Here is a 19,646-nt window from a genome sequence, read left to right as displayed (position 1 = left end):
CTTTTCCTATGAACTCAAGAATGATCACTCATCCCTTTCTGGAGCTGCAACATAATCAGAGTCAGGCTGCCTTCCCTGCCTAGGATCCTGCAAACGGCAACCAGGGCCAAATAAGCACCACAGTATAGAAAGAGTTTGACCAGCACAGGGCAGTGGTGGTGACCGCCTTTAATCCCAACACTTGGGAGACAGAGGCAGGTGGATGGATCTCTGAGTTCAAGTCCAGCCTGGTCTACATAGCGAGTTCAAGGACAGTCAGGGATACCTAGGGTGGGCTCAATAGAGGGAGACCCAGCTAGAGTGAAGGCCTAAAAGAGATGGATCAGGCAGGGGGAAGTCAGCAGGCTCAGGTGATCCTTACCATCCTGGACCCAGGAAAGTGCTGTCTGCCCACCAGAGCCCTCACACCCAGACATGACCATGCCCCTGTGTGTGTGTGTGTGTGTGTGTGTGTGTGTGTGTGTGTGTGTGTGTGCAGAGGGATTGGAAAATTTGCTAAAAAAAAATATGGGTTTCCCATTGCAGATGGCAGGCACAGCACAGGGTCCTAGTGGATTTAGATGGCGTGAGGGAGGCCAGGAGTTTTGATGAGGGTGCTTGTGCCTAACAGGGTGGGCTGGGCCAACTTCCTTAAAGAAAAGATAGCCAAGCCATGCCTAGAAGGGTCAAAAGCTCTCTGAAACACAGAGCTCTTGCACAGAACCAGAATCCATAGAACTAGATGGGATCAGTAGGATAGGGGATGGGGAAGGGTGTGTGTGACTCAGACATAGCCTGGACAGAGGCTGTTTGAACTACAGAGGGAGGCCACCCCGGTATCTCTAAGAGACCTTTACCATGAGGACAGAAGACATCTCCCATCCAGCTTCACAGTTCTGATCCCCCATCTCAGGGGTCTCCTCTCTGACCTCTCCTTGAGTCTCCTGGTCACAGATATGGACTACATTGGTCCCAACCCAGCAGCCTAGAGAGAACTAACTTCTCCCCGTAATGAGAACCAAACCTTGCCTATAAGATGCAGGTTCTACCTTCTGGAACTAACCCTGGTTGGTCTCTTAGGCTGGCTGCCGAGTGGCCAGGACCCTTTTCCTCTACTTCCTGGCAACCAACTACTACTGGATTCTGGTGGAGGGGCTGTACTTGCACAGCCTCATCTTCATGGCCTTTTTCTCAGAGAAGCAGTACCTGTGGGGCTTCACCATCTTTGGCTGGGGTGGGGAGCCCAGTGTGGTGGGTAGGGTGAAAGTGGACTCCCACAGGGCATGTCCTGTCTCTCCATTGTTTTATATTCCACTGGGCCCGCCCATCCTGCTGTGACTGACTGTTACAGCTCTAAGGAACTCCACTTGACTATGGGCAGGGTTCACCTGGTGCTCTGGACTTGGCCTGGCATTTCAGCTTTCTTAGGGTGATCATTCCAGGGGATGCAATGAGGTAAAACTTGGGACTGGAGTGGGATCTAAAGTCACCAGTTAGCCTGGGGTTGGGGGTATAGTCTGGAGCTTATAGTGTTTGTGCGTGTATGCCTGTGCACATACAGGCACAGGACAACGCTGTGGAGTCAGTTCTTCCACCTTTGCGTGGGTTCCAGGACTCCAGCACAGGTTGTCTGGGGTGTGCAGCAAGGACTGACTTTTACTCCTGAGCCGTCTCTCCAGCCCTTGCTACACTTGAATCTGTAATGTACCTATGTAGTTGGATGTCTGTGGACTATGACACTCTCATCCCAGTCCTGGTTCTTATGTCTTCCATCAGTCTTGCTCAGCAGTCAACCCTACTGATCCTTCCAAAAGATGTCAGTATATTAGCCATTTCTCTCTCCCACATCCCTGGGTGAGCCTCAAGCTGGCCTGTAGCTGCATGATCTGAACTCCTGATCCCCCTGCCTCCCTGGACTGCTGGTGTTCCAGGTTATCTACAGCCACACGAAGATCTGAAACTGTCATCTGAGAGATTTTATTTACTTTTTGGGTGTCCTAACTTCTGTGTGCACACGCACTTTACTGCATGACCTAAGTCCTTGGCACTGTCTGCCAAAGCTGGGCCACCGTATGGAAGGAACACAACACACATGGACCAGCACACTTCATGAGTTAGGGTGAGAGGAAGCCCTAAAATAAACTGTCAGGAGCCAACTTGGGAGAAGCTAGAAACTAGCAGGTGACATTCCCAAGATGGGTCCACTTTGGATTCTAATTTATGACAGAACTAGGGTAGGTAAGGCCCATCAGAAATTCATTTTTAGGAAAGTTTCCTGCTGTTGATATGTTTCCTGTTATTAAATATATGTAACTATCACTAGGTATTAACCCTACTTAATGAGGAGATCTCTGGAGAACAATGAAGATGTACTATCTTGTGATGCTATATAGACAATTTCTTTTCATTTTCTTTTTTAGTTTTTTTGAGACAGGGTTTCTCTGTGTAGTCCTGGCCATCTTGGAACTCACTCTGTAGACCAGTCTGGCCTTGAACTCAGAAATCCACCTGTCTTTGCCTCCCAAGTGCTGGGATTAAAGGCGTGGGCCACCACCGCCCCACAAATAGATGATTTCTTAATTCTTAATGATGATCCTGGAAGAATTCCTAAAGTAATGTCAGTGATTACTAAACTCTTCTATACTGAAACTACTATTAGGTTCTCTCTCTCTCTCTCTCTCTCTCTCTCTCTCTCTCTCTCTGTCTGTCTCTCTCTGTCTCCTCTTTAAATTTATTTAATGTATCTGAGTACACATTCACTGTCTTAAGAAATACCAGAAGAGGGCATTGGATCCCATTACAGATGGCTGTGAGCTACCATGTGGTTGCTGCTGGGAACTGAACTCAGGACCTCTGGAAGAGCAGTCAGTGCTCTCAACCCTGAGTCATCTCTCCAGCCCCTATTAGGTCTTCTCTGATGTCAAAACTGCAAGAACTCTGCCAGTCTTTAGAAAACTAGAAGCCACATGCCTCTACTAAATAAAAGTTTATTTACAGAAGTTAAAAAGCACCATTTACATGACAGGAGATGTGTGTGCTGAAGAAATTAAACCAGGAAAACATGTCAGTCAGAGTCACAAGCCTCTGGTTCAATGTTGGCAGCCACTGCAGAGGCCAGGCTGTCCTCCTGGCCTTTCAGCCGTTCACCTGGACGGAGAGAGAGCAGACAAGTGGAAAAGGCCTGTGATGAAGTCACTGCTCCAAGGGCAGGCCCCCACTGGCCAGAGTGCACTTACGGATCAGCTCTGCAATGGCTCTCTGGGTCCGCTTCTCCAGCTTCTCCAGCTTCTTGGCCACATCTCTCTTCAGATCCCTACATCAGGAGAGGGGAAAAAACAGAAGCTAAGGGTTAGCATGGTGTGGCCCTGGAATCTTCCTGCAGGGCTTTGATATTTATCCTGCCTGAGATGCTGCTCTGGGGAGAGCATGATGCTACCTTCTCTGCTCTTCTGGACCCTACCATCCATCAGCCTTCCTAACTCCACAGAGCTAACTGAGAGAAGGGGACGCCTACCACACACTCAGTCAAGGTAGAAGACTGAAACAGAATGGTGGCTGGCTCCTTGGGATCCCCCTTCTATGTCCCCTACGTCAGCATCAGAGAGGAACTTGTGGTAGCCAACTGTCAGTCCTATTCCCCCTCTGGCCACAGCCTCCCACCCCCACTCCTGGGGCTTCCAGAATTCCTAAAATCAGCCTGAGTTCTCTAGTTCTGGAGTTCCTTCAGCACACACCTCATGGCTGTTTCATCAAATTAAAGCACTGTGGTAGGTGCTGTCACCCACCCCACAGATCTACAGGCACCAAGAGACGTGCCTACAGCACCTTCCCTCACCCATATTCTCAGCTCACTCAGAGGGGCTTCCAGGCTTGAAGGGATTGGGTTCCCTACTTCACAGTTACAACAGAGGCCTAAGCCCTATCTGCTTGCCCATCCGTCTCTTCACTGTGGTATCCTGAGCACACAGGGGTGCACTGCTAAGTCGGAGCCCCCAGAGTAGGTGAGTTTTCCCCCCCAAAGAAGAGGCTCGAAAGGATGCCTGCTCTTTCACCCCTCGGGCCCCTCTTCAGCACTTTACCCTCGCCCATGTCTCATGCCTTACTTACTTAGCCCTCATCCCTGACTCTCTTGGGCAGAGCTATGCCTGCAGTGCTCGTCCCTATTCCCTATCTGTCCCTTGGCTGTCCTCCCAGCCGAGGCCTCTGACATGCACCAAACACCATCACCTCCCCAAACAGCTTGTGCCAGCCTTCATGGACAACACTCACCAGTCAGGTTTCCGAGGTGCCAGGTTGGCCAGGTCCTAGGGAGAGAGGAGACAATGCATCAGGGGCAAGGCCCAGCCTCAGAGGGAGTGCAGAGACTGGGCATAGAGGCAGAAAAATGCAGGCAGGCAAGGAAGTTAGTAGGGTGGGAACAGAGACAGCTAGAGAAGGAAGCAGCACAAGCAGGGAGGGGCCTCCCAGGTACTCACCACTTCCTCAATGACAGGCTCTGGCTTGGCAGCCTCCAGCTGCTTCTTCACCTTCTCCTCCACTGCAACTGGTTTGGCCTGGGGGACCTGCCACCTCTTCAGGTCTCTATCCTCTGGGACATAGTTCTGAAACCTGGGTTCCCTGTACTCCTCTTCCACATCTCTGAGCCTCTTGTGCTGTGGCTTCCCATCTGCCTTGTCCTTGCACCCAGCTTTCTCCCGGAGGGCCTTCAGCTGTTCTTTCCGCATCCGTGCCTCTTCTTCAAGTTGGCACACACCAGCAGGAGCAGCCGCCATCTTTTCAGAGGCCCCCCTCCTTTTCTGCTCTGGCCTCACGCAGACTCAGTCAGAAAGTGTTGGACCAGGAGACGCGCTCCCCCAGAAACTCTCACGGACGGGATTCGCTGCAATAACCTGACGTTGGATGATAATAACAACCCAGTGCACTGGAGTTCTCTGCATACAGGCCAGAAGAACCAAGAAGAACCTCAAGTTGAAGTTAAGAGCAGTTTTTATACTGTTTAAGGGGTGGACTAGAGAAACAGTGACTAGGCACAATATGATTGGTGGAACAGTGTGACTTTTAAACTGATTGGTCTTTGGGGAATGAGGTGGCAAGGACCACCCTTGTCTGTAAATGTTGAGGATTGGTTCCTCCTGAGGAATGTGTCTACCTGCCTAGGGCCTTCCCCACCTGCAGGTGTGGTCTGATAATGTTAATCCCTGCTTTCTCTGAATGTTAATCCAGCAGGGTAATCCAGCAGGTGTCCTTGGACTAAGGAATGTGTTCCTCCCAGGATGTGTCCTGGGGCAGTTAATTTTTAAGTGGAACCAAATTTCTAGAAAAGCAAGTGGAATCAGACCTTAGAGGAAGAGAATAGAGGGAGTCGATTTCTCTGGTTTTGCCTCACCTCCACACTCCTCTCCTGATTGCCTTCTTGGAATACTTAGCCATCCTTATCCACTTGTGCCAATTCTTCAAGAGCAAATGCCTTGAGAAACTTTCCCTGAGCCGGGTGAGGTGGTGCATGTTTGTAATTCCAGCACTTCAGAGGCTGAGGCATCATGAAAATTATGGGGTCGGGTTCAGTCTGGTTACATAGGATAACCTCTTCTTAAAGCCCCACTACCAGACAAACACTCAGAAACCTGCCTTGGCCACTCTCAATCCCATCTCACTCTGAGGTCAGCCTCTCCCTGCTCTACAGACAGCAGCAGCCAGTGGCACCTCGAACTCTCCTGATGAGTGGTTGCTCTTAAGCCTCGCTGTCCACTCTCTGGCTGGACTCCAGACCTGCTGAGTTGGAGACCTGGCTGCATGGCCTTTTCCTATGAACTCAAGAATGATCACTCATCCCTTTCTGGAGCTGCAACATAATCAGAGTCAGGCTGCCTTCCCTGCCTAGGATCCTGCAAACGACAACCAGGGCCAAATTAGCGCCACAGTATAGAAAGAGTTTGACCAGCACAGGGCAGTGGTGGTGACCGCCTTTAATCCCAACACTTGGGAGACAGAGGCAGGTGGATGGATCTCTGAGTTCGAGTCCAGCCTGGTCTACATAGTGAGTTCCAGGACAGTCAGGGATACCTAGGGTGGGCTCAATAAATAGAGGGAGACCCAGCCAGAGTGAAGACCTAAAAGAGATGGATCAGGCAGGGGGAAGTCAGCAGGTTCAGGTGATCCTTACCATTCTGGACCCAGGAATGTGCTCTAGCTTTAGTTCAGCTACAGATCAGCCAGAGGAAATAGATGCTAAGTCTTTTCCTGTATCAGAGACCAGAGACCCTCAAGGGGTTGCTTGGAGACATCACACAGGGTGTAATTTTCAAATTATTAAAAAATTTAAAAATGCAATATCTCAATACGGTGCCACTGCTCCTTTTACTCTTGCAATTTTAGAGTCTGCCGCAGAGGAGTGGCTGACTCCTAGTGATTGGAATATGTTAATGAGAGCAGTTCTTAGCTGTGCAGTCTATCTTATTTGGAAATCAGAGTATCATGAGAATTGTAAAGAGACAGCTAGGAGAAACATTCAGACAGGCAATGGTTGGTCCTTTGATGCCCTAGTAGAAGGGCAATTTGCTTCTAGTTATAACCAGATGCAATATGACCCAGGTTTATATGCTCAAAGTCAAAATGCAGCCATGAAGGCTTGTTGTAAACTTCCAGTAAAGGGAGACCCTGGTGCATCTTTAACAACAGTCAGGCAAGGGCCTGATGAACGATTTTCTGACTTTGTTCATCAATTAATGACAACAGCAGGGAGGATTTTTGGTAATGCAGAGGCAGGTGTAGATTATGTGAAACAACTTGCATATGAAAATGCTAATCCTGCCTGCCAAGCTGCCATTAGACCTTATAGGAAAAAGACAGACCTTTCAGGGTATATCAGACTCTGTTCTGACATTGGTCCCTCTTATCAACAGGGCTTAGCTATGGCAGCTGCCATGCAAGGACAATCAGTAGATTTTTTGGCAAGTAAAAACAGAAAGGCATGTTTTAAATGTGGTAAACCTGGACACTTTGCAAGAGATTGTGAGGCAGAAAATGAGTTAAGCCAGAGACAGCCCAGAAAATAGCCTGGGCTCTGCCCACATTGCAAACGTGGAAGGCATTGGGCTAGTGATTGTAGGTCTAAACAAGACTCACAAGGTAACACCCTTTCCCATAATCAGGGAAACGGGAACAGGGGCCAGCTCCAGGCCCCGAACCGACACAAGCCAAAACAGGCTTATGGAGCAGTCAGTGTCCTACCAGCAAACACCAATCCCTTTCTGAACTTAGTGGAGCAACACCAGGCAGTGCAGGACTGGACCTCAGTTCTGCCACCCACACAGTATTAACCACAGAAATGGGACCTCAGGCCTTACCCACTGGAGCGTTTGGACCACTCTATCCAAATGTGTTTGGCCTGATAGTGGGAAGAAGCAGTGCTACTATGCAGGGACTACAAATTTTTCCTGGAGTAATAGATAATGATTATCAGGGTGAGATTAAGGTAATGGCGCAGGCAATTCAGAACATAGTCACCATTCCTACAGGAAGGAGGATAGCTCAACTATTGTTACTTCCATTGTACCCTACAAATCACAAATATAAGAATCCTAAAAGAGGGGATCAAGGCTTTGGTTCCTCTGATGCATACTGGGTACAGCCTATAGTTAAACAAAAACCTATGATGACAATTTGGCTAGATGGAAAGGCATTCCTAGGCTTGGTTGACACAGGAGCTGATGTGACTATCCTAAAACAAAGTGATTGGCCTGCCACCTGGCCTCTTACCCCAACCTTAACCAATTTAAGGGGTATTGGCCAAAGTCAAAACCCACTACAAAGCTCTTAAGTGCTGACGTGGAAAGATAAAGAAGGAAATACTGGAAATATACAACCCTATGTCATCTCAGGCCTTCCCATTAATCTCTGGGGCAGAGATCTGTTATCCCAGTTGGGATTGATTATGTGCAGCCCTAATGAAGTAATCACGGCTCAAATGATAAACTCTGGATTTTCCCCAGGGAAAGGATTAGGAAAAGGTGAAGATGGGATTACTCATCCTATTGAGGTTTATGGTAACACTGGAAGAAGAGGCTTGGGGTATTTTTGATGGGGGCTTCTGATTCAGCTGCACCCCTAGGGCATTGTGCGGATCCCATCACCTGGAAAGGGGACTCGCCTGTCTGGGTGGATCAGTGGTCCCTAACCACTGAAAAATTACAAGCTGCCCAGTTGGTAGTGCAGGAGCAATTACAGGCAGGACATTTAGAAGAGAGTAACTGTCCCTGGAACACCCCAATATTTGTCATTAGGAAACAGTCAGGAAAGTGGAGATTGTTGCAAGACTTGAGGGCTGTTAACGCAACCATGATTAAAATGGGAGCCTTACAACCTGGGCTGCCCACACCAGTGGCCATACCTTCAGGTTATTATAAAATAGTTATAGATTTAAAAGACTGTTTTTTTATTGTCCCCTTGCATCCTAATGATAGAAAACATTTTGCTTTCAGTGTTCCCTCTATACACTTTAGAGAACCTATGAAAAGATATCAATGGAAGGTATTGCCTCAGGGTATGACTAACAGTCTTACCTTGTGCCAAACGTTTTTGGCCTCTGCCATAGAGGGTGTTAGAACTATGTGGAAGCAAATCTACATGATTCATTTCATGGATGATATTTTGATAGCTGGAAAAGATGGAAAACAGGTACTCCAGTGCTTTGATGATCTTAGAACAGCTTTACAGACTGCAGGGTTACAAATAGCACCAAAAAAGGTACAATTACAAGATCCATATATTTATTTAGGATTTCAGATTAATGGTCCAGGTATTATTAATAGTAAAGCCACACTGAGGACTGATTCCCTTAAGACACTTAATGATTTTCAAAAACTATTGGGAGATATTAATTGGCTATGACCATATTTGAAACTTACAACACTAGAACTGAAGCCTCTGTTTGATATTCTCAAGGGAGATCCTGACCTTAAGTCTGACAGGGCTCTAACAGAGGAGGATAGAAAAGCCTTACAGAAGGTAGAGAATGCTATATCATCTCAATTTGTAACTCATATTAATTATTCTAAGCCTTTATATTTTCTTATTTTTAACACCAAATTAACTCCTACTGCAGTTTTTTTGGCAAATTGCACCCATATTATGGGTTCATCTTCCCTCATCCCCCAATTGCTAGTTTTCACTGATGGTTCCTCATCAGGAATATCTGCTTATACCTTTAAAGATCAAGTAATCTCCTTTGCTACATCATCTGTGTCAGCTCAATTGGTTGAATTATATGCTGTTATTGCGGTGTTTCAAGCATTTCCAAATCAAACTATTAATATTTATACAGATAGCTCATATATAGCTCAGTCTATCCCTCTGCTAGAAACTGCTGCACAAATAAAGCATTCCTCAGAAGCAGCTGATTTGTTTTTACAGTGACAACAATTAATTTTGAGGAGAAAGTGTAAATTCTTTATAGGACACCTGAGAGCCCACACTGGGCTACCAGGTCCTCTCTCTGAAGGAAATACCAAGGCAGACCTAGCTACTCATATAGCTGCAGTGACTTTATCAGATCAGAAATCTAATTTGGATCAGGCCATAAAGGCTCATGAGTTACATCACCTTAATTCTAAAACTTTAAAAGTTATGTTTAAAATTACCAGAGAACAAGCTAGACAAATTGTCAAACAATGTCAATCATGTGTTAAACATTTACCAGTTCCTCATTTAGGTGTAAATCCAAAGGGAGTGATACCAAATAGTATCTGGCAAATGGATGTTACTCATTATAATGAATTTGGCAAGCAACAATATATACATGTATGTGTAGATACATACAGTGGTTTCATTTATGCAACATTACAAATTGGAGAAGCAAGCAAGTATGTGATCGATCATATACTTGCTACAATCGCTGTATTGGGTGTGCCAAAACAGATAAAAAAACTGACAATGGCCCAGGTTATACAAGCTCCAGTTTCCACTAATTTTGTGAAAAATTGGGAATACTACATAAAACGGGTATTCCATATAATCCACAGGGCCAAGGTATGGTAGAAAGGGCACATCAAACCATTAAATGTCAATTTGAAAAATTTAAAAAGGGAATGGTATCCTACCAAGGGATCCCCCAGAAATATCCTTCATCGTGCACTCTTTATTTTAAATTTTTTAACTTTGGATTCTGAAGGAAAATCTGCTGCAGATAGATTCTGGCATCCTGATACCAAAAAGAATTTTGCAACAATCCTCTGGAAAGACCCATTGACTGGAACCTGGAATGGGCCCGATCCAGTGCTTATCTGGGGAAGAGGTTCTGTTTGCATATGTTCCCAAACTGCAGATGCTGCACGTTGGCTGCCAGAGAGACTGATTAAACAAATACACAACAATAACAAATCCAGGAAGGAGAAACCCCCTGAGAAGCATACTTTTTCTTTGCAGGAAACATGAAGGAAACCTGAAGATGCTTCACAATTACCTTCAAACTGGAACAGATCAACGAGTAAACCTGATATGGGAAGTTCTCAGTGCTGAAGGAGACATCACCACCTGAATCTCCAGGGTTGTTCTAGTGGACTCTTGATTCCCTGACGTATGATTTAGTGGGGGTAGATTGTTTAAACCCACTACCACAGTTATTATAGTTGTTATTTGGGTTTGAGATTGACTAGAGCAGGAACAGGGATTTCCTTACTTGTCTTCTTTAGATCAAAGCTATGATTAGTTTTGTATTTCTATAGATTTAGATTCTGACATAAGACATTTATAAACAGAATAGAAGACACTTACACTTTTTATTCCTCTGATAGAGGGAGTTATGTGTTGCCCTTAAAAAGAGTGTTGCTGTCATACTAACTATTCAGGCGTTGTTAAGTCTCTTGTCTGTTGGGTCCATGCAGTTCAACAACCTGATGGCTTTTGTATGGCAATGGATAGATGCTATTCAAATGAAACCCATACAGGTCCATTATTACAGGCTAGAAGCAGGGGACTCTGAAACCTCTGTCATCAAGACTGATGAGGATTAACCCCTAACTTACGTGCTAAGCCGTATAGTCAATGACGGGTAAGAGAGCATACTGAGACCCTTACCCCTAAAAGAAGGGATGCCTCACCATCCTAAGACAGGAGCTCAACCAATGGCTGTTGAGTATCCAAGGACGGGAAAGGGAGGCTGGGGTCCTTTGTTCCAACCTAGAAGAGGCACGGTTTCCGTAAGTTTTCCCAGCCTTCCCTTTTGAAAATAAAATTTAAAAAGGGGGACCTGTTGGGAGCCGACTTTTAGCAGAAAGCGGCTATCAGCTTTGCAGCCATCTTGAGGCATGTACCCTGACATGAGACTTGGATTACAATAGCCTACAACAGCTGAGCACACTCTGATAACATCTTGCTTTAGATACCCAGACATTGCTTGGGTGTGTGAGATTAAAGGTGTGTGAGATTAAAGGTGTGTGACTTAAGAGTGTGACTTAGAGACAAGACCTAAGGGCATGATTAAAGTGTGACCAAAAGGCATGTCTTAGAAGTGAGACATATAAAGGCGAGAGGCAGACAGAAGAGAGAGAACAATTTGGAGTAACAGATTCAGACACTAGGAGTAGGAGTAGACAGTAGACACTCGGAAGAGTACAAGATTGACTACAAGATTGAGTACAACTAGGAACTAGGAGGAGTACAACTAGGAACTAGGAACTCAAGACTTGGGACTTAGATTAGGAAGAGAGACTAAAGAATAAATGGGATTGAAACACACTCTGTCTAGTCTCCATTCTTCAAGTCTGTCCTCACTCTCTCTCTTGCTGAACACCGACACTCGGGCCAGAGCTGCAGCTTGGGCCAGGATACAATGGCCACCAAGCGCAGAGTGGAGAGGGGCTTAACATTTTAGGCTGCCCAAAGTGGGGCAGCCTAGGCCCCAACATTTTTGGTGCCCAAACGTGGGACTAGTTCGGTTCTCAACATCTTTGGCGTCGGAACGTGGGGCTAGTGGGGTTCACAACAACTGTCTGCCACCACACTGTGACAACCTTCCTGATCCCCAAACCCAGCACATCAGTGTAGCTGAAAACACATGTCTACGTTTCCATTGCACAGAGGTTACCCCAGCTGTCTCTGCTGCTTTTTGCCAATCCTGTGCTCAACAGAGATTTGCTAGTCCTTTATTTTCAACCTGGGGTTAGGCTGTTCTCTTTTGAGAGCATCTGCCTATAGCACAGGCTGGCCTCAACTTCCTGCCTCAGTCTAAAAGACCTGGAATTACAGGTGTGTAATGCCACTTTGAGCTGATTTTCAGGGTTTCTGATCAGCTCTTGTATCTAATTCTTGAAAAGAATTAGATTGTTGTGTAAAAGCCGGGCGGTGGTGGTGCTCGCCTTTAATCCCAGCACTTGGGAGGCAGAGGCAGGCTGATTTCTGAGTTCGAGGCCAGCCTGGTCTACAGAGTGAGTTGAAGGACAGCCAGGGATACACAGAGAAATCCTGTCTCGAAAAACCAAAAAAAAAAAAAAAAAAAAAAAAAAAAGATTGTTGTGTAAAGAGAGATAGCACTGGTTATTTCTCTGAGAATAAAACAGACACTTATTTTGGTGCTATCGGTTCAGCTTCCATGGCTGTAAACTCCACTTGGCTTACATCTATCTGGAACTGCAGTTGCAGGGGATCTGATGCCCTCTTCTGGTCTCCTTGGGCACCAGGTAGAGATATGGTTACAAACATACACTCAGGCAAACACATGAAATTAATTAATTCTGGTCTACCCACTGCTAGGTTACTGGCTACTCTTTGGGCACTGGAACTTAAATTTTTTAATGAGATCCCTTTGTGTGTATGTGCACTCACCCCACCCAACCCCCATGCCCTTGCAAGCTCAGGTATCAGGACAATGAGCAGGAAACCACCTCCACAGTATGACTTCTGGGAAGGACCTTGGGTCATCAGCTTTGGTGGCAAATGCCTTTACCCTCTGAGCATCTTACTGTCTATGTCCCTCCTCCCTGTTGTGAGACATGGTCTCACATAGTCCAGGTTAGCCTTGGACTATGTAGTTAGGGATGACACTGGGCCGGTCCTCTTGCACCCATTATCTGCTTCATGTGGTAACAGGGACCAAATCCAGAGCTCTGAGCACACTAAGCAAATACTTTAAAATTAGGTACACATCCCAGACTCCCACCCCCCCCACACACACACAGGTGGGGCCTCATTGTGTAGCCCAGGCAATCTTTGAACTCCTTCCTCAGACTCTCAAGTGCTGGGGTTACAAGGACATCCAAACATGCCTGGCAAGGCACTACAATTTTTTACTTCTATGATTCTTCCCTACTCCTCTTTCAAGACAGGGTTTCTTTATGTAGCACTGGATGTTTTTGGAATTAGCTCTGTAGACGGAGCTGGCCTTGAAATCACGGAGATCTGTTTGCCTCTGCCTTCTGAGTGCTGCGATTAAAGGTGTGATACACTGCCTGGTTTATGTTTGTGATTCTTGTCAGAAGTTATACTGGCATGGCACAGTTTGTGTTTCTCCTTCCTTATTAGGGAGTTAAGTCCCCAAAGACCACAGATTGAGATGTGCTACCTTTGTTAGCTTTCTCAACAGCAGTCTAGTCCCAGAGCCGGGGCTGCAGGGGTTCCCAGTCACCAGGAGTCTGACTCCATGCCAGAAATCAGCCTGCTGCTGCCACTGAGAACCCAGATAGCATGGAATCTTGTCATTCCAAGCTGCACTGCTGAGAGCTCTATACTGATCTCTGTCTTTTGAGGGAATTAGAGCCCCAGCCTGTGTGACTACTCAGTGCCTTGCAGTATTGTGTGGGCATCTTATTGAGAATCTATTGATATATAAATCTGACTGATGAATTATACGCTTCAAGAGCTTTGATTTACTGGATTAAGAGGATTTGTTACCACCAGCCATAGGGATGGATGGCAGAGAAAGAACTAGCGGCTCTGAGGCAAGCGAATCAGAGCTGGGAAGACCACCGTATTGGGGCTAGCCTTGGAGGTGGTGAGCCTGGGACTGCTGGGGATAGAGTAGCTGGACAGAGCACTGGGTGGTGCCAACTTTAATATTTCCTGCAACAATACCATAAGCTCAATTAAACTTTGATTTTCCATCTTCAGGTTTTTCAAGACAGGGTTTCTCTGTGTACACATACATACATAGCCCTGACTGTCATGGAACTCACTGTAAACCAGGCTGGCCTTCAACTCAGTTCTGGTTGACTCTGTCTCCCAAGTGCTGGGATTAAAAGTATACTCTGACACCACCAGGCTTTTAATAATTATTTTTTCTTTTTTAAAGATTTTTATGTGTGTTGCTGTTTTGCCTTTAAGGACAGTTGTTAGCTGCTGTATGTGTGCTAGCAATTGAACTCAGGTCCTCTGGAAGAGCAGCCAGTGGTCTTCACTGCTGAGCCATCTCTCCAGCCCATATGCCCTTGATTTAAAAAAATGGTTTGAGAAATAAAAAGTGGTTAAGAATTCAAAAGAGAACAGTGAGGAGAGGTATATGGGAAGGTTTAAAGGAGGAAGGGGGAAAGGATAATTATGGTCTCCAAAAAGGTCTTTTTTTTTTTTTTTTTTTTTTTTTTTTTAATTTGCCACATGGCTTCTGCAGTGAGAAGCTGCCCACATGCCCTGGTCATCTGAGTCAACCCTAGAGCAGTGAAGTGACAGATGTCACAGACAAATTGCTCTTACAACTAGCCACAGGTTTGTTTCAGAGATGGGTTCTCATAATGTAGCCCTGGTTGGCCTGGAACTAGCTCTGTAGACCAGGCTGGTCTTAGAACTCAGATCTTCCACCTGCCTCTGCCTCCCTGTCAGAAGCCAGGACCCTCGCCTCTTACCCTCACCCCCTACTTCTCCCAACCTGCACAATGTCTCCTGCAGCTTCATCTCCCTAGCAACCACAAGGTTCTGCTTGATAGTTACAAATAGATTTTTAGATGTACAGCAGTGTACCGTATCTTTTAAAGTAAGCAGTTAGACCGCCATTGTTTCAGGGCACAGGCCAAGAAGATTCTGTACTTTCCCATCACCTGGATCCCTCTTACCCCTCCCTTTGCAAAATGTATTATAAATAAGCACTTTGTGCCCAAATATATGACTCTTGACAAGCATTTGCTTCCTTCGTCCCTCATGAATAACCTAGGACCTGCAGGTCGGGTCAGGTGGCGCTCAAACGTGTGAGGCTCGAGGCACGGATTCCTCTGGACGGAGCTTTGGCAGAAGAAGTGCACGCAAGTTATATTGAGTGAGACAGGATCATCGCCCGTGACCTGTCATCCTTGGGGTAAGTTTCATTCCGTCCCATAAAAATGGGCTATTCATTGTCGAAGGAGGCATCCTTCATAAAGGACCTCAAACAAAGTCTCAGAGAGAGAGGAATTAGGGTTAAGAAAAAAGATCTTATAAGTTTCTTTGTGTTTATTGATGAACAGTGTCCTTGGTTCATGATTGATGGTCCTACCATCCATTCCAAGTAGTGACAGAAGATAGGTCGTGAATTAAATGAGAAAATTAAAAGTGAAGCTGATATTATTGTTACTATGATAATTTTTTGAGGTATTATTAGGGATATTATTGAAAATGCAGATAGAGATATAGGGAAATGATAATTTTTGTTTGTTGCTGACTCCCTCCTCCACTCACCTTTGCAACCCTGTCCTTAAAAAATCTGCTTCCCTCTGTTCCCCCTGCTTTGCTGCTAAGCTTCATTCCTCCTCTTCTCTGCCACTCCCTCAGCTGACAGCTTCGGCTGAGCTCCCCAGGCAGCTGCAGCAACAGCAGCAACAGCAGCAGAAGGTGCAGCCCACGGCTCAGACAGTTTTGGCTGCTTTCCCTGACCCAGAGCCTTTGAACTTCGGTGATGAAGCTGCAGATTTCACAATCCTGACTGGCCTTCTCTCATGGCACCTTCTGCTCCCCTCCCCATGCTTGCCTTTCCGACCCTCCCTGCCACTTTGTCTAACTCTCTTTCTGATATGCGAGACTGCCTTTTTTCTCAGGTTCGTGAACTGAGGGACATTCTCCGCCTCCAAAAACAAGTTTCTCGGTCCTTTGCTCTTTCTCTGCCTCTCCTCCAGATTCCTTCCACCTAGCCTTTCCTGTTACTGGATCACAGCTTCCTTCCTTGCAGACACCCGCAGCTTCTGATTCCGAGTCTTGGCAGACTTCGCCGCACCCCCCCCCTCCCCCTTCCTGCCTTGCGCCTGCTTCCTCTTCTGGGGCTTGCGTCTGAGAGAATGCATTGCTTGGTCATTTGGCTGCTCAGACCCAGGGCTCACTTTTACAATAAAACTTCTTAAGACCATCCCTGCTGGGGGCCAGCCCAGCCCCAACATGGGGAGAGAGGGAGAGAGAGAGAGAGAGAGAGAGAGAGAGAGAGAGAGAGAGAGAGAGAGAGAGAGGAGAGAGAGGAGAGAGAGAGAGAGCTGCTTCTTCTTTTTCCCCTCCTCTGTCCGTCAGGTTCTTCTTGAGGCAGCCCCTATGCTAGTATAGCTGACCTACAGTCAGCGATCCTGTGGCCAGAAACTGACACTTGTATCCCAGCCTTAAGACCAGCAAGGAGTTAAGTAAATAGCCTTGTACTATCCTAAAAACTTCTTCTGAGGATAAGAGACTACAGGCTAGGGTGATTAGCACCTGTAGCCTAACAACAGAGGATTGACCTTTGTTCTATCTCAGCAGGAACTGCTGGGCTCTAACTGCTGGGTCACAGGAAGAAAAGACATTTTTAAAAGTTGCTATAGAGTTTATTAAGTGTAAAAAATATTTTATAAAAGCTATCTGAGGGGAAACATGGAAAGGTCCTGAGTGGAGAAGAAGAGATTCTAACAAAGTAAAATTCTAAGTGATGGGGTCTTAACTAACTGATTTTTAACTTGCTAATTTTTAATTTGCTAATTTAACTAATTCATTATTCTAACTGACCATTCTAACTAATTTTCATCTCTTTGTCCTCAGAACTTATATATCTTTCAGAGTACATGGTCACATGTTACAAGGTTCATCACAAGTTCACACCAAATTTCAAGTCATAAATTGAAATAGAAGTTTACAACATAAAATGTTTATATGAATACCCATTAGAAGTAATTATCTAGCTAGACATTTATCACCTGTCTAGCTCCATAGGTTTGTAGAAAGTTTGAAATTATAATTTAAGAAATTAATAAAAGTTTTATATAGATAAATCTAGATAATATTTTTTCTTTTGTCCTGGTACCTATAATAAATTGTGGATTTTTTTAGTAACTTAGGCTAATTGTTTTATGATTTTTTGGAATATGTTTTAAGTAGGAGAAGGTCCAGTTATTATCTCTCTCAGGGCAATTAACTGATAACACTCGGGAGACTGGCAGAGTTCTCATTGCAGTTTGATTATGCCTGAGGGCCTTAATAGCAGTCCTGTTATAAAAGAGCTTAATAATTATTGATATAATTTTAGGAATTTTTATAGGGTTATCATTAAGCTTTAAGAAGTTATCTATTTGCCTATATAGTATCATTATAAGATAGTACATGTTTGTGGATCTACAGAGATCTGCTACAAAGGGGAGTGCTATTGTTTGGTGATAGTATAATAATAATAATAATAATAATAATAATAATAATAATAATAATGGGAAAGCATATTAATAGCAGGAATCTTTCCTAAAATCATGTCTACCACAGCCTTGCTAATGGGGCACACTTGTCGCAGATTATATAATAATCTGAGGCAAGCATTTTGAGATGATTGTCTGCTCATTGTTAACTTGTTCCATTATGGCTTTTGATATTTTAGTTTTGCTGATCTCATTATTTCCTTGGTAAATGCTTCTCTTGAGGCTATCCATAATACCAGTGATCCTAATTATCAACAATGCTGGATTTACTTTTCACCTATTCCTCCCTTCTATGAGGAGATAGCTATCCTCTCCCCTCCCACTTTTACCAATGATGGTGACAGACTCCTTGAAATTCATTCACCTGAAGGAGGTCTTACCCTTAGCTCCATTTCAAAAATAGGCCTCTGTCTTTTGGGGCCCTCCATGCTCCCTCCTAGGGATTTGATTCTGGTAACCAGATATTGATTCTCAATGATATCTTTTTATATACCCTGACATCCAATGATATATATTTTGCCTGTGCTTTTGGTTTGATTCCATATATATATATATATATAATTCCAGTTTTTTATATTTTAGAGATTATTGTGTAGTTGTTATTATTTTTCCATATTTCTTTATATATGATCCAGAGTCCTTCCTTAACATCATAGATTGAAGAGCTTCTCTGAGAACCAGGAGAGAACCTCTGACTGCCCTCACCTTGTCTGTCATACTAGGAATTAGTACCATTGGTGCAGACACGGATATAGCTTCCTTGGTGACTTTTAATAATCACTATACTTATCTCCAATCCCTCATTGATAAAGATTTAAATAATTTGAGGGAAGGAATACAAGACCTTAAGGATTCTGTGGCTTCTCTTTCTGAGGTGGTGTTACAGAACAGGAGAGGACTTGACCTTGTCTTCCTTAAGGAAGGGGGTCTCTGCGTGGCCTTCAAACAAGAATGTTGCTTTTACTCTGATAAGACAGGCCTTGTCCAAAATAGCCTGGACAAAGTCAAAAAGAGTTTAGAGGGAAAAAAAGAGCCAGAGAACAACAAGAGACATGGTATCAAAATTGGTTCTCTACTTCACCTTGGCTTACCACCCTGTTGCCTAGTTTACTAGGACCCTTTGTTGGTATTTTATTGCTTCTGTCTTTTGGCCCTTGGGCTCTTAACCATCTCACAAGTTTTGTTAAGAACCAGATTGATGGCTGCCATCAAGAAGCCGGTTGAAGTTCATTACCATCAACTGAAGACTGAAGGAGATCCAGAAGTGATTCTGCCAGAGACAGGCGAAGCTGCCAGCCCCCCTGCTTCCCCCTATGGCCGACCCTTAGATTTCCACACCCTCAAGAAAGGTTCCTGGCATGCCTGGCTCTGCCCTCCTTTCTCTCGCTAGGGAGCCTGGCCTCTTGATCACCCTGACAAAAATTGGCTTTTACCTAAATTAAGGCCTGCCTTTGATGTGGCTCTCTAATATCGGGGAGTCTTCCATTATGACAATATTACACCCCAAATGACAAATGGCTAGTAACCTGAGCATTCACACAGGGATTAGGATGGCTGTGAGTTAGCCCGATGACGGGATTATTGTAGGTCCACTTCCCAGGGGCCCACCCAATGCAGCCGGAAAGGAGTGCGTGGTGCTGGAAGTGGGTGCAGCCTACATAGCCTAAGACAGGGCCCTCACCCTCCTTTCACCCACCTCGGGGTCCCTTGACATTGCCCATTGTCGGTAGCCTAAAGCCTTCGATCATCAACGTGACTCATCTCACATCAATGTCTTGGGGTTATGAACTTGTCCAAGACCCCCCACAATTTGACCTCCAAATTCTAAACTCATGTAGTTGGGATTGATCACAAGATGCCCTCTCCATCTAAACAGAGAAGGGGAAGATGTCAGAAGCCAGGACCCTCGCCTCTTACCCTCACCCCCTACTTCTCCCAACCTGCACAATGTCTCCTGCAGCTTCATCTCCCTAGCAACCACAAGGTTCTGCTTGATAGTTACAAATAGATTTTTAGATGTACAGCAGTGTACCGTATCTTTTAAAGTAAGCAGTTAGACCGCCATTGTTTCAGGGC

The 19,646-nt window shown here is 45.2% G+C and overlaps 1 protein-coding gene across 1 annotated transcript; it reads right to left on the bottom strand.

Annotated features, from left to right (window-relative positions):
- Positions 1-2,946: 2,946 nt before the first annotated feature.
- Positions 2,947-4,905, bottom strand: LOC117693572 (coiled-coil domain-containing protein 12-like). Its single transcript, XM_034484309.2, has 4 exons — positions 4,455-4,905; positions 4,249-4,283; positions 3,216-3,292; positions 2,947-3,126 (listed from the first exon to the last, which is right to left on the bottom strand). Exons 1-4 carry the CDS (start codon positions 4,749-4,751, stop codon positions 3,044-3,046), a joined length of 492 nt encoding a protein of 163 aa, XP_034340200.1. The 5' UTR covers positions 4,752-4,905; the 3' UTR covers positions 2,947-3,043.
- Positions 4,906-19,646: the final 14,741 nt, after the last annotated feature.

This window comes from Arvicanthis niloticus, chromosome 21 (assembly GCF_011762505.2).
Source record: "Arvicanthis niloticus isolate mArvNil1 chromosome 21, mArvNil1.pat.X, whole genome shotgun sequence".
In the NCBI taxonomy this organism is placed as follows: domain Eukaryota; kingdom Metazoa; phylum Chordata; class Mammalia; order Rodentia; family Muridae; genus Arvicanthis; species Arvicanthis niloticus.
The sequence above is the reverse complement of the archived record's forward strand: the minus strand, read 5'-3'. Positions and strand labels throughout refer to the sequence as shown.

Bases quoted from the DNA above. Each gene is read 5' to 3' on its own strand.
- LOC117693572 (XM_034484309.2), bottom strand. From the start codon at position 4,751: ATGGCGGCTGCTCCTGCTGGTGTGTGCCAACTTGAAGAAGAGGCACGG. The intron at 3,293-4,248 runs GTGAGTGTTGTC...CTCCTGATGTAG, and splicing joins GCACCTCGGAAACCTGACTG to GGATCTGAAGAGAGATGTGG. The intron at 3,127-3,215 runs GTAAGTGCACTC...CTCTCCGTCCAG, and splicing joins AGCCATTGCAGAGCTGATCC to GTGAACGGCTGAAAGGCCAG.